General features: G+C 28.9%; 2 protein-coding genes across 2 annotated transcripts; both read right to left on the reverse strand.

The window, feature by feature from the left end:
• Positions 1-514: 514 nt before the first annotated feature.
• Positions 515-1,468, reverse strand: LOC103309074. The gene is made up of 2 exons (XM_008183639.1): positions 1,008-1,468; positions 515-923 (listed from the first exon to the last, which is right to left on the reverse strand). Exons 1-2 carry the CDS (start codon positions 1,466-1,468, stop codon positions 515-517), a joined length of 870 nt encoding a protein of 289 aa, XP_008181861.1.
• A 145-nt stretch (positions 1,469-1,613) lies between these two features.
• LOC103309073 (zinc finger MYM-type protein 1-like) lies at positions 1,614-4,589 on the reverse strand. Its single transcript, XM_016803483.1, has 7 exons — positions 4,580-4,589; positions 4,367-4,480; positions 4,154-4,273; positions 3,469-3,582; positions 3,131-3,244; positions 1,736-2,940; positions 1,614-1,652 (listed from the first exon to the last, which is right to left on the reverse strand). The coding sequence occupies exons 1-7, from the start codon at positions 4,587-4,589 to the stop codon at positions 1,614-1,616; spliced, it is 1,716 nt and encodes a 571-aa protein (XP_016658972.1).
• Between the last annotated feature and the right edge of the window lie 10,079 nt (positions 4,590-14,668).

Below are 14,668 nucleotides of genomic sequence, written 5' to 3' on the forward strand. Positions count from 1 at the left end.
CGAAAAAAAAAAAAAAACGTTTTCGTTGTAGGTATATTGTTGTTCAATATTGTGTCACAGTCATAGTTATTGTATTAGTTATATCTGCAGACGTCAGAGGCGGTTTGAAATTTTTCAGTTGGTGGTTCAAGAATAGTTAAAACCACCCACCCACCCACCAAAAAGTCACACTGCAAAACCTTACTTAATTTTATCATTTTTTTTTTTTTTTACTATTATTATTTATACTAAAATTTGCTAATTTTGATAATTGATATATTAAGTACCGAATTCTAAATAACCAAGTAAACAACTTGATATTACAAACCTAAAGATATAAGATAAAATTAGTTTAATTTAGTATTCTAGTGGACAGCGTGTTGCATGATTAATTAACTTTAAGTTAATCATGGGGCATTGTATTTCATTGTTTTCTTTAATAAGTAGGTAGGTATATACTTAACATTTTTTTTTTTTATTAAAACATTTTAATACAATTAATGAAAGTCAATATACTTACATCATTTTTTAAGTGTTAACAATACATTAATGCTTTTTGCAAAACACTGGAAGTTGAAGCAAATTTATTAATAGCATCTTCAATTGATACTTCTATATCAGGGTTACAAGAAACTAACATTAAATTATCCAACCTTTTTTCTCCAACAGTAGAGCGTAATTTTGTTTTAATGAGTTTAAGCTTGGAAAAACATCGTTCTGCAGTTGCTGATGTTGGTGGCAAAGTACAAATCCCCTTATAAGCCATGAATAAATTTGGAAAAGCTGACACCATTCCCATTTTACACAGTGCAGAGTATATGGCAGTAACATGTATTATTTCTTCAGAATCATCACTGTCAGTATCATTTTGATCACTTAAATCATTTGTATTAATTGTATGTTTAGAATGTTTAGATTGCATTTTTATGTAATTTGCTGTAGCACTATTCATAAAGTTTTTATAATTAGAAGCAAATAATTCATATTCTACATTTAAACAAATTTTGTTAATTCTATCTGCAGACAACCAGTTTACCAAGTAATCAAATTTATTTGGGGAGACTTTGTTTAACTCTAAGCGTTCAGGTAGTAGTAATGAAAATTCTTTGAAGATATTTTCAGAACCACTAAATCTATCATCTAGTTTAGATAAAATTACATCCAATGAACATCTATAAACTTCACATACATAGCGGTAATTTGCTGAAGTTATTCTTTCATCACTACTTATTTCTCCACTCATTTTTTTCTTGCGAGATGTACGCACATCTGCTAAATCATGTTCCTCTAAGTCTTGTGCTTCACAAAATAATTTTGTTTCTGTAAATAGGTTCTCATATACAGATTCAGTTTTCATTGCTCGTAAATCTTGTATTTGTTGTCGAGTCACTTTAATTAAATGTATTGCTTGAATGAAATCGATGGCAGGATTTTGTAAATAATTTGATAAAGGTGTAGTAATTGAGAATATATTGCGCATCATATGCATTGTAAGAACAAATTTAAAAGAATTAAGTTGCTTTAAAAAACTATTAGCTAAATGTCTGTTTTTTTTGTCAGTTTCTTCAAGGCTAATTTTTTTTAATGTTAAAATAATTGATTTATAAGTCATTTGTATAACTTCTAAAGAACGGTCATGGTATGTCCATCTCGTAGCAGAAAAACTTTTTAACCTACGAATACGTTGGTTTTTATATAATTGTTTTTGAAACTCTACATATGTTGCGGTTCTCTTTCTGGCACCTAAAAATGTTACCAAACTACTAATTGTACCAAAAAAGTCTTGTGCACATTCAGTTGCTTCACAACAATCAACAACCGCTAAATTTAAGCAATGTGCACTACACCATACATGTAGTGCACTTTTATTTTCATTTTGTATTAATGAGCGTAATCCTTTTACAGCTCCTTGCATATTAGATGCCCCATCATAAGCTTGTCCAATCAGATCATGCCTCCAATTTAAATTATATTTCTCACATACTTTACAAAATAACTCATACATCCCATTTCCAGTTGAATCTACTGTTTCATCAACACAAATTAATCGCTCTTTTATAAGCCCATCGTTTGTGCAATATCTCAATACAAAAGCAAATTGGTCGAGCTTTGACACATCCGTTGTAGAGTCCAGTATAAGTGAATACATTCCAGCCGCTTTCACTTCCTTTAAAATAGTTTCACGGATCGATTCAGCAATACAGTTGAGCATAGAATTTTGTGATGATTTAGATAGAAATGTCAATCTTTGTTTTTTTTTTGATGATTTAATATTTTCCAAGTGTGTAGCTAAAATTGTATGATGTTTGGCAAAAACGTTGACCCAATCTAGAAATTTTCCACTTGTACCATTAGTTAAACACTCAGTATGGCCTCTGAATGCATCATTATGTTTGGATAAACATAACACTATATCCATTAATACATGCACAACTGCTCTATTCATTGCAACATGCTTATTATTAGAATTCATTAACTGAATATCAACACGATTATTATTTATATACATTATTTTATTTAATTCAGCTTCTAAGTGATCTTTACAAGTTTCATGTAAATGAATTCGACCATATAAACCACCTAAATGTCCCCATGAATTGCAACCTGTAGTGACAAAAGAGTTTTTTTGAGCTCTAATAGAACCAAACAGTTTGCATGTCCAGCAATAAATTCTATTCATTGAAGGCGAGTATGTAATCCACGATCGATGTTCAGACTTTCCATTAACCAACTTTGTATAATATGATGTTGAAAACGAACGTGGTGGATTTGATTCATCTTTAGGAAATTTACCATTGGGTAAATCGGTAGCAACTGGTTGGCATGGACCCATTTCTAATTGAATTAACTTCAATCCAGGTGTGATTGATTTATTCATAAATAAAACTGGATCATTTTTAAACATTGGCGAAACTGATTGTAAATTATTAACAGATTCATAGATATCAGGAGACTCAACATCTAAAATTGTACAATATTATTAGTTAGGTATCATAATAGTTGTATATAGTTTAGTTTCACTAAGCTCTTTCAATATCCACAAAATTGAATTTATATATTTTTATTTACTAACTGTCTGACACTGACTATTATAATTTAAAATGTTAATTAATTCTTAAAAATTGTATAAATACATGTACATTGTACATACCTGCTGTATCATTGGAAGTATTTAGGACAATCGATACGTTTGATTTATCTTCTTCTCCAATAACTACATCAATTTTCGAATGTTCAGTTTTCTCAAAACTACTTGCATCTATTTCTAATATATTTAAGTTTATTAGATAAAATCCAAATCATTAAATAAATAAATGATATTGATGACATCATAATAGTTGTATATAGTTTAGTTTCACTAAGGTCTTTCAATATCCACAAAATTGAATTTATATATTTTTATTTACTAACTGTCTGACACTGACTATTATAATTTAAAATGTTAATTAATTCTTAAAAATTGTATAAATACATGTACATTGTACATACCTGCTATATCATTGGAAGTATTTAGAACAATCGATACGTTTGATTTATCTTCTTCTCCAATAACTACATCAATTTTCGAATGTTCAGTTTTCTCAAAACTACTTGCATCTATTTCTAATATATTTAAGTTTATTAGATAAAATCCAAATCATTAAATAAATAAATGATATTGATGATATTCAAAAATGAATAAACAGATTATATATGATATATATATCATAATAGGTTTCTCAATGTTCGATTTTATATATTTTTATTTATAACAACTCAATACACAAAACAGTATATAAATCTAATACAATTTTAACTGCTTGGACTACTAATACTTATGTATAAAAAAGTATAAAAAGTCTTCTATGGTTTAATTACACAAAATGTAATCAATATCCATAATATTTGATTTAAATATTGTTATTTAATGAGGGTCTGAATAATATAATTTAAAATGTTTATTAATTCTTAAAGAATATAATTTATAAATACTATAACTATAAACATACCTGTTTTGTCAGGAACACAAAGTACCATAAATTCATTTCATTTCTCCTCATCTCCTACATAAGTGTTTAAATATTTAGTTCCATCACAGCTATTTGCATCTAATACATTTAAAATTACCATTTAATACTATCAAAATTATTAAATATAATATATTGTCAACTGTCAAGTAAACAGATAATCATACTAGGTTCTTTTTCAAAGCTAGGTAAAACCAGTAAATTCTTTCTCTCTGGCTCCTCTTCCATATTTTCAACAAGACATTCTAGTTCCATACAACTTTTAGGATCCGGTTTCAATAGGGACACTATAAGTAATAGTTTATTAGATAATTAAAGATCTTAATAACTTATTGACATTAATTTTAAATTATAGGAAAAAAACATTCACAGTTGCATACTTGTTGTGTCAGAACTCAGTATAGCTGGTAAATTCGGTTTCCCTGGATCTTGGTTATCTACATTTGAATATTCAACTTCCATACAGCTATCGGGATCTGGTTCTTTTAGACACACTATATATAACGGTTACAAATTGTTATTATTTATGAATAATAAATATAGTTATATTAGGTCATAAGCCATTAGGTACCATTAGGTATGTGAATAAATACCTTTATACATAAACCATATTTCATGTAGGGTACCTATTTTAGAATACATATTTTGATATTCATAAATTTAACAATAAATGAGAAAAATTTTGATTTGATTTTTAAGTGACCATATAACTCAGTAAATAAAAATTATAAATTTACTTTATGTTCTTAACATAATTCTAAACTAAGTACATAATATAACTATGGTTAAGGTTAATACATTTTTATTAACTAAATTAAATAGGTAAGTACTAGAAAAATAGAATTTATTTCAGTCATTCAGAAAATTTGTAAACTAAAATTTAAATAGGTATTTAAAAAAAAATTAAAATTATAAATTAGACACTTACCTGAGGGCTGAGGTACAAGGTTTATTTGTTTTAATAAAAAAATTGAATGTGTCCAGGCTTTTATTAGCCCCTTTAAATTTCATTTTGCATGAATTAACATGCCGATTCCAGTTTGTGGAGTTAATTTTTTTAAAATCCCGTTCACGTCCACAATGTGAGCACTTCATATTAAAGATATTACAAAATGAACCAACAGTATTGCAGACCGTAGTAGAATAATTTTAACAATTCAGTATTCACTATTCACTAAAAAACGTCCACAACGGCACAACGCCTGACAAGTGACTGAATTACAGAAAATAGGAAAAGCAGGATTAAACAGTAACGATAATAATTGTTAAATTCATATCATGTTATACTATTTGTAATTTGTATATATTTTATAGTATTTTTGTAAATCAATAAATCATACGACAACATACATATACACACACACACACACACACACACACACATTTTCAGCCGATGCTCTGCACGAAATTCTATTTTTATCTCACTGATATAGTAATATTATGACTATTCATTATATATTCCCATTTATATTTAATCTTGATTATAAATTCTAGTATTGTTATTAATGATAGTTGAACTATTGAAATATGATTTTGTTATTCATTTTATCGCGAATCAGCGAAACGTTGGTAGTTGGGTATTTGATAATCGGGATTCGGATTATTACTTTATTAGTTACTAGGTACTTTACTAGTAGTTCCGATCTATAATTATAATTATTTTTTTTTTGGTTTAAACCAAAGTCAGTTAAACTTTAAACAATATATAATAATTAATATATATTATGATATTACCTATATAGTAATATTATCATCAATAAAATAATTTTTAGAATTTGCCTATAATATAAAAAATGTCCTGAATTAGAAAGAAGTTCGATAATAATGATAATTCTAACATAGGATTAATTGCGATTTGCAGTTTGCACATAATAAAATAATATCCTATTATTGCATACAAAACGTGACTTTATTTTCGTCATAACTTATAGAGCTGTTTATAAGTTAATCGTTAATCTATGTTATTCAGTCTTTAGTGATTGTATTTATTTGTTCATTGTTGCTAACATTGACATGGTTATCAAATTACCATTTTTCATATTACCACCGGTTACCAAGACCAAGTACCTACCCATCTATTAAAATGACACCCACCCCAAACTTTTTGGTGGTTCAGTGAACCACAAAATGCATGATCAAGCCGCCTCTGGCAGACGTATCATATAGACTGTGCCACTATGGTATTTGTCTACAGCTACTAATTGGTAATAATTACTATACATATCGATAGTCAGCTTTTAAACTTCTAGATGGTCTATTGGTTATATTGCTAGACTGTAGTCTCTAACCTAAACATAGGTTTCCAACTAGCTAAATAGTAACTGCCCTAACTAGTAATTATATTACAAAAGTAAATAACTAGCATATTATACATCACAATTCACAACAAACACTACTTATAATATATTTTATACTCCGAATAAACTGATATTTCTTATTAACACGTTGTCGATTATCACATAGTTTAACAAATGCGCGTAGGACTTGTAGATTATCTATCATTTATCAGGATAGTGTTCAACAGTTGTGCAGCAGTGACCGGTGGTGTTTAATATTTAAAAAAAAATGTTTCTCAAATAATTCTAAGTGACATACTATTACCTATACGGCTATGCCCCAAATAATATTATTATAATTTATATACTTTTAACGATAAAACATCCTATTTCCCTTCTATCAATAACCACCCACGACCTACCCATATTTAAGGTATTGCCTGAAGAATCGTTATACGTGACTGGCATAGCAGTGTCTACACATTCAGTGCTATAATAGTTATAACTATGCAATAACCGTACAATAATAAAAACAAGTGAATATTTAAGTCATTAAGTTTTTTTTTTAGCGCACTATTGGATGTATTTCATCAACCTGCCTTTGTATAATTTGTCTTACTCCGTCGTCCAACCAAAATATAATTTAACTGTGTAAATTTGCAAAAGGAAGTGCGATCACTGGATGGTTTCTTCCCTCATCTTATTCATGTTCTAAATTTATTGTAGCACATATTCTTATTATACCTTTGTGGCCTTGTGTATAGATTGTATATTCTCTAACAAACATTTAAAAAAAGAAAAAAAACTTTGTCAATAACTATTGTCTAGTTCAGTGGTATAAGTTATAATTATACGATGGTAACCGTATAATAATAAAAACAAGTGAATATTTAAGTCATTAAGTTTTGTTTTAGCACACTATTTGAGGTGTATCATCAACCTACCTATGTATAATTTGTCATACTCCGTCGTCCAACCAAAATATAATTTAACTGTGTAAATTTGCAAACGGAAGTGCGATCACTATATGAATATATTTATATACTATTTTCTCGTTTATGAATGAAAATGAAAAATGTTCGATAAATTTATGATTTTTTTTGTATGACATTTAGAAGTTATTATTGCGTGGTTAAATAATCAAATGTTTTTACTTCACAGTTTAGGTTACCAATACTTACCTACATTTTTTTTTTTTTTAATTTAATTTATTATAAACACAGTTTTTATAGTTATTTTTAGTTCAAATTTACAAAAAATAACGTATTAAATAACGTTGAGGGTTTGTATAGGCCCATTGTATAGGCAAATTAAAAATTGACAATGTCAGTAAAACAGCTCAAAAAAGGGTCAAAATATTTTCAAAATGTTATGGTGTATAGAAAATGAAAATATAAACATTCAGTGAAATTTACAAATCCTACAGTTATTAGTTTTTGAATTACAACGGAATAAGAAAATTGCTACAAGATAAATCGAGTGAATATCCAATGTTGTAAAAATATAAATTTCAACCGCTCATAAAAATTTAATTTGACTATCTCGTAGATATTTTTTTTTTTGATAAAGGTAGACAAAATTATCAGGAATTTTGTATTATATTTTCAAATCTTAGATTTTTTTTTTAAAATTTAATTTAGGTAATATAAACACAGTTTTATAGTTATTTTAAGTTCAAATTTACAAAAATAACGTATTAAATAACAATATAAATATTATATAAAATATCCCATAGGATGGAAAACCATCTCCGCTCAGAAGGTTTTTCGTATACAATAAATTTATATAACTTATGTAATTATATCAATGAATTAAAATTTGATACTATACATTACAGTGACCAACCTGTAATTTACTGTACAGCTATGCAAGTGACACCCATTTGGCACTTACCCGCTTTTTACCTTTAATCTGTGTTATTAAATAATTTTTTATATCATATAAAATAACAAATTTTATGCCTAGTACAGTAGTACCTACCTATTACCTACTACCTAGTACCTAGTAATTGCAAAAGTTACTACCTACAAAATTATAATAATTTATGTTGATATTATAACTTAGGTATCCAAAAGCAAATATACGTTTATAATACTAAAAATTAAAATAGATTTCAATTGTATTAAAAAATCGGTGGTTTAGTAGTATTATACCTACTGTGATAGGTACAAGTAACTGAGAAAAATTTTCTGTAACATTGTTCTAAATTAAAATATAGCTGATTTTATAATATAAGTATTTTATTTAAAATATAATTGTATTTCACGCGAACGTAAAAAAAAATACATTTTAATTCATTACCGTATGTCATATTACCTACACATTTTAATTATGTATTACATATTACATAATATATTATGTAAAATATTATGTAAAATAATATGTCCTATTAATCAATAATCACAGCTCTAATTATAAGTATATCATTGAAGTGATTATGATTTATCTAGTACACATTGAATACTTATTTAAAAAAAGTCGGCCAAGTGCGAATCGGACTCGCGCACGAAGGGTTCCGTACCATAATTCAATATTCAATATTTTCATCTCTTGAATAGAAACTTTATGTAATGTATTTAGTATTGAAATGTATGTAGGTAAATAATAAACAAAATTTATAAGATAAATGGTTTGTTTGTGGATGTGACAACGACTTAAAACGATTCACTATAATTCTATATTGAAATTTATAGAACGAATCATTTTATGCGACGTCACTCATGGCAACCATTTATAAACAAAAATTTCGATCTGAAATCGCGAAATTCCCGTTTTAGCACCTGCCGGGGTTGATCCTCTCCTTTTTTTTTAGTATTTGTTGTTATAGCATCCACGGAAATACATAATATGTGAACATTTCGACTTTCTAACTTTCATGGTTCATGAGATACAGCCTGGTGACAGACAGACGGACGGACGGACAGCCGAGCGAAAGTAATAGGCTTCCGTAGGGAAACGTATGGAACCATAAAAAATGGTTACATATAATATATGAAGTGTTTTATAGTAAAACCCGATTTCCTAAGTGTGTAGGAGCTTTAGACGGGGAAACACGTCAGACTAGAATGTCCCCCTGAAGTCGTACTTTATACTACAACTATAAACATTTTTTTTTCCTTAAGGGGGTCGGAGCCGGTTCGTTTTTTGGTACAAAAACTTGTATTACAGGAAAAACTCTTACGCCATGTAGAATAGTCGGATTTCGTTATTATTTTTTTTTATTTAAAAGTGGAGAACATTTTGTAGGTCGGATCAAAGCCCGATTTTGAAAATTTTAACTGTAGAAGTTGGAATATCCATTTGAATATTGCACATATTTGTTCTTTTTCAAATGCATTTTTCTACTACTTTTTAAAGTAAAATAAAAATTTGAGCTTTGATCCAAGCTGGAAAAACTTCTCATCCTTCAGATAAATAAAAATGACCAAAATCCGACATATATTATCAACGAGGCGTGATAGTTTATACCAGAGGTATTCAAACTTTTTCATCCCGCGGCTCCTTTGCGTCTCACAAAACGTTGACGGCTTCCAAATTATTAATGACAAAAAAATCAATGTTTATATGAATGTAATTTATATTTTATAATTTATACTAATTATTTATTTACCATATTCAATATTGCATATTATATAAAAAAATTATAAATAAGTAATTATTATAGAAAAAATTTTAATTTAATATTTCATGTTTAATCTTAGTAAATATAAATCATTACAAAAATAAATCAATATTGCTTAATACTAAATTTTTAGTGTGATGAGCTTGTTTATGCTTCATAATATTATGTTCAAATCGTGGCTTAAGTTTGGAAATAGCTATTCTCATCTCCTTCTCAACGTTCACTTTCGACCAATATTTTGTTTTAATCCTGATCCAACTCTAAAACTAAACTAACACGAGAAAACTATCACTTTTGTACACGTTTATAGTCAATGAACGAACACACCTCACACCGGTAAATATGACATACGCACTGATAATTTAACGATGACAGTCGATAGATACAACATGGGCTATCACTAAATTGCTATAATTATAATAATAACTAGTTGTAATAATTAAGTACTACCTACTACAAGTAAAACTTCAATTTATCGCTATCGCTATAACACGGAAACGATAACACTCACGTGACAAATTAAAGCTATATTTAGCGAATGATTATTGTAGACAATTCAACGTTTCCCAACCGGTATGCCTCAATGATAATAATAAACGTTTTTCGTAAAATATAATAATAATTATATTGGTTTTAAATCATAGGATGCGGCTCCCTTCGACATTTTTCGCAACGCCCCTAGGAGCCACGACGCACAATTTGAATACCTCTGGTTAATACTGTAAAAGCATTTTTGTTCATTAAAATTATGTTTCGATAATAGTCATCGAAGTAAATTACTGACTTGTGCATGCGTGTGCGTAAATATCTTTATCTGCGCGTGCAACTATAGATCACTCACAATAATATTGATTTACATACTCATATACATGCTCGTTCCGCGCCAGGCCGATTCAACATGTGAATTGAATTGCCTACATTTTACTCCTTAATAAATGACCGGCACCGACACCCTTAATCCTCGTGGCCATCTGTGATGCAAACTTTTGCTTCACAATTATAGATGTTGGATCATTTTGGAAGGAGAGTGACTTTAATATTTTTAAAAAATTAGCTTTTGGTAAAAAATGATACGGAAATAAAAATAATTTTCCACAACCTCGAAGTTTGCCAGGCGATGAATGAGTACCTCCTTATAATTCGTTATAATTGGTTTTGAATACAAATCTTGTACGCTCTTTCCCCGGAAGAAGTAAAAACGATAAAAGGAGTATATTTAATTGCTGCCTGTCCAGATCAAGGATGAATATTGAATACGTTAAGGCAGCCTGAGCAACCATTTTTTTTCATACATATAGCACAAGAAGTGAAAGAAAACTAAACATACTTCGAGTAACTCGATTTCAATTTTCAAAAGTAAATTTGGTTTGTATTCCTCTTTTCTAAGTTTGCTCGGAAGTGGATTCTTATATTTTTAATTTCAGCGCTATCTACAACTAAGTCATGTATAAGTTTATTTTTATAAAAAGATAAACTAACTTTACATCATATTAAATTAACTAAATATAAAGTCGTAAATCTATTTCAGAGCAAACCTATAAAATATACTAACGAATACCCTCATCTTTCCAAAATTAATATAAGTCGATCGAAACAAGGTGAATTTTTTATTTCTCATTTGGTACTGTTTGCATAAAATGTCTGCCTTACAGCCGGAGCAAAAGTATTTTCTTCGTGTTTTTTGACTTGTGCATGTGCATATGGGTGTTGAAACATTTCTAAGAATTTTAGTAACCATAATATAAAAATATTAAATATTACCTGCATTCCTAACGATTATAAATCAATTAGAGCCAATGACTACGGAAATGAAATAATACGATAAATATTAGGACAAAACAAAATACTGTAATTTGTGTATATGGACCAAGGTAGTTATATATTTGTTGGTTACATAATTTATTAAAATTTCCATAATATTGTAAGAACAATTTAAATAGTAATTAGGTCTTTTATTAGAACAGGGGTCGTAGGGGATTTGGTGGCAGGAGGGGACGTAATGTTAACGCAGTCCCCCATCCGGTTCTCGATACCATGAAGAAAAAAAATCTTTTCAAAGAAAAAATTCAAAGGGTCAATCATTTGTGGAAAACAAACATGGAAATACAACTAAAATTATTTCAAATGGATTATCTTTTAAGAGTAAATAAAACAAGAATTAAAACAATATAAAAAAACATATATTTATTTTAGATTCTGAGCGGAGCGAGGGAGCTATTGTTTTTCAATGGTGTTTATTTTTTTTATTTTTTTTTTCTTTTTCTTTTTATATCCTGTATACAAAATTTCTTCCAGAAGGAGTATTTCGATTTCAACATATAGTACCTTATCTTTTAGCAAATTGGATTAAAATGGTACTTTAGAGGTCATTTTTTGATTTTCTTAGTAGTTATTTAATGCCACGGGAAAAACCACCGAAAAATTACGAAAAAACGCTAAAAATGGGATTTTAATTTCTAATGCGTTGTTTATCACCATAGAAACGAATAAAAAATTATAATATTTTAATATTAATTCAACTTACATGATAAAATAAATAATAACAAAATATAAAATATCCAGACTGACAAACCGTCTCCGCTCAGAATCATTTTTCTTATACAATGATATTATATCATTGAATTCAAATCTAATACAACCATTATACAATGACCCACTTGTAAATAACTGTACAGCAGAGCGACATCCACTTACCTGCTTTTTTAATATTCATCGTAAATTTGTAAATAATAATTGTTGATTATTAATTTATTATAGTAGTACAATTTACATTTATGTAAACTAATATACTTATCAATAGTAATTATTTTTATTTTATGTAAATTAATTTTTCATTTATAATTAATATTTTTATGATGCGGGTTCGACGCGACTGTATTATGAATGAATATTTATAGTAGTTATCGACAAATAATAATATACCATTTTCCGACGAATTCTCATGCGGCCTGTTCGCATGGTTAGTTTTCATTATTATCGTAAATCCGAGCACTCAAATTTCGTCACTTTAACTGCGATAACGGATTAAACACACTGATGTTAATTTATTTCTCACACATTTACACAGCTGAAATGTACATGTAATATGAAATGCCTAAAGACTACTCCTGAAAATATGTGAAGCACCCCTCGTGGTCAACATATATATTTCTTTTATAGTAGGTAACCTCTCATATTCATATCGGTCGTACTTAATATTTTTACTTGTATTTCGTTGTTTTTAGCGCGATCCCTAAATTATAAATAATATTCGATTGCGGCAGCATGTGTGGTATTTTATTCGGATCCTCCGACACAATGGAAACGTTGGATAAATGCGTACCATAGAGGGCTGGAGATTTTTTTCCATTTAACACGCCTCTCGCAATGTGTTCGACATTCCTAAATAATTTCCTTACTCGCGTTTACAGAAACGTTAAGGGCGACCGTTAGCCTCCCGGGAACATAATATAAAATAATAAAAATATTCAACTGTCGATTTGTCGGCACGCTCTAGCAGAGTAGTATACCATCCTATTCGGATTACTGCTTTGTAATAATGTATACGTAAATATCATATATGACACTCACTTGATATTATTATATAGTCACGTACGCGTATAATGTTTTTGAAAAAAAAAAAAAATAATAACAGGGTCGATGAGGTCGAGTAAGACTTGGCAATATAATATATGTAGGTATTGTAATGTAGACGATATATCTACCTACATCGTGTGTGTAAAACGTGGGCACGGTCACTAACGTTTCGACATTTCAAGAACGAACAATGGCGCTGGACGACGTGCTGCGCACGGGCTTAAAAGGTTTTACATGTAATAACAAAATTCCGAATCACCGTAAAAGGAGAGATTTACGACCCTTCGCTACAGCAGTCCGGGGAAATAATGTCGCGTGTTGTAAAATATTTTATAAGAAATTCTGCTCGGCCGTTAAGTATGTACCTACCTACAAGTATAGCGTTCGGTTTTACACGATTTTACACGACCGATATAATACTTATACCTATAGTAATGATACAATGCCAGAATGCCGGTACTACCATATATGGACATTCTCACCCTTATTTAGTAAAAATACTGCTTCGTCGTACGACGCAGTGGTTTTATATAGTAATAACTGCGTGTAGGTACCTACGACGATGTAACAATATACGGTCGTCCTCCCCGGGACAATATTATTCGAGAGTGCGTTAAATAGCTTTGATTTGTGCATGAGAACGTATTTATGAATTGACGAAATATTAACTCGCGTTCACGATCGGTCAGAGAATTGAGATACAAAAAAACTTTATAGAAGTCTGCAGTTATTTAAAAATAAAATATAAAATAATAATAATTATGTTATAGGTATTCAAATCGAATTAATTAATAGGGTGGAAATAAATCTCATTTCGAAGCACGTTCGCAGTAAAAAAAAAGTTTAAAATGAACGTTTAAATCATTCAAAAACTTTTATAATATTTAATCCTTTAGAATTGACTTCAAAGCCATCCGACTGAGATATTTAGCGTTACCTTAAATAATGATCACTCTGTAAGTGTTGATATCTACAATTATAAATATTATTAACACGACAATTTATTATTTTTTCCAATTATTATATAATTATTATTAGGGCTAGAATTAATATGCATTTTTTCCCCTAGTAAATATATTGTTTATGGACGAAAACTGTAAAAAACTTAGTTTAATTTATACTTTTGGATCCAGAAAAATAGTATTTACGGTATTCGGAAAAAAAGTCCCATTAAAAATGAATGAAAATATATCAAAATTAAAATATAA

Source organism: Acyrthosiphon pisum, chromosome X (genome assembly GCF_005508785.2).
Source record: "Acyrthosiphon pisum isolate AL4f chromosome X, pea_aphid_22Mar2018_4r6ur, whole genome shotgun sequence".
In the NCBI taxonomy this organism is placed as follows: domain Eukaryota; kingdom Metazoa; phylum Arthropoda; class Insecta; order Hemiptera; family Aphididae; genus Acyrthosiphon; species Acyrthosiphon pisum.

Bases quoted from the DNA above. Each gene is read 5' to 3' on its own strand.
- LOC103309074 (XM_008183639.1), bottom strand. From the start codon at position 1,468: ATGCATATGATGCGCAATATATTCTCAATTACTACACCTTTATCAAAT. The intron at 924-1,007 runs GTTGTCTGCAGA...CTTTATGAATAG, and splicing joins TTTGATTACTTGGTAAACTG to TGCTACAGCAAATTACATAA.
- LOC103309073 (XM_016803483.1), bottom strand. The intron at 4,274-4,366 runs GTATGCAACTGT...TATTACTTATAG, and splicing joins ACTGAGTTCTGACACAACAA to TGTCCCTATTGAAACCGGAT. The intron at 3,245-3,468 runs GTATGTACAATG...TAAATATATTAG, and splicing joins TACTTCCAATGATATAGCAG to AAATAGATGCAAGTAGTTTT.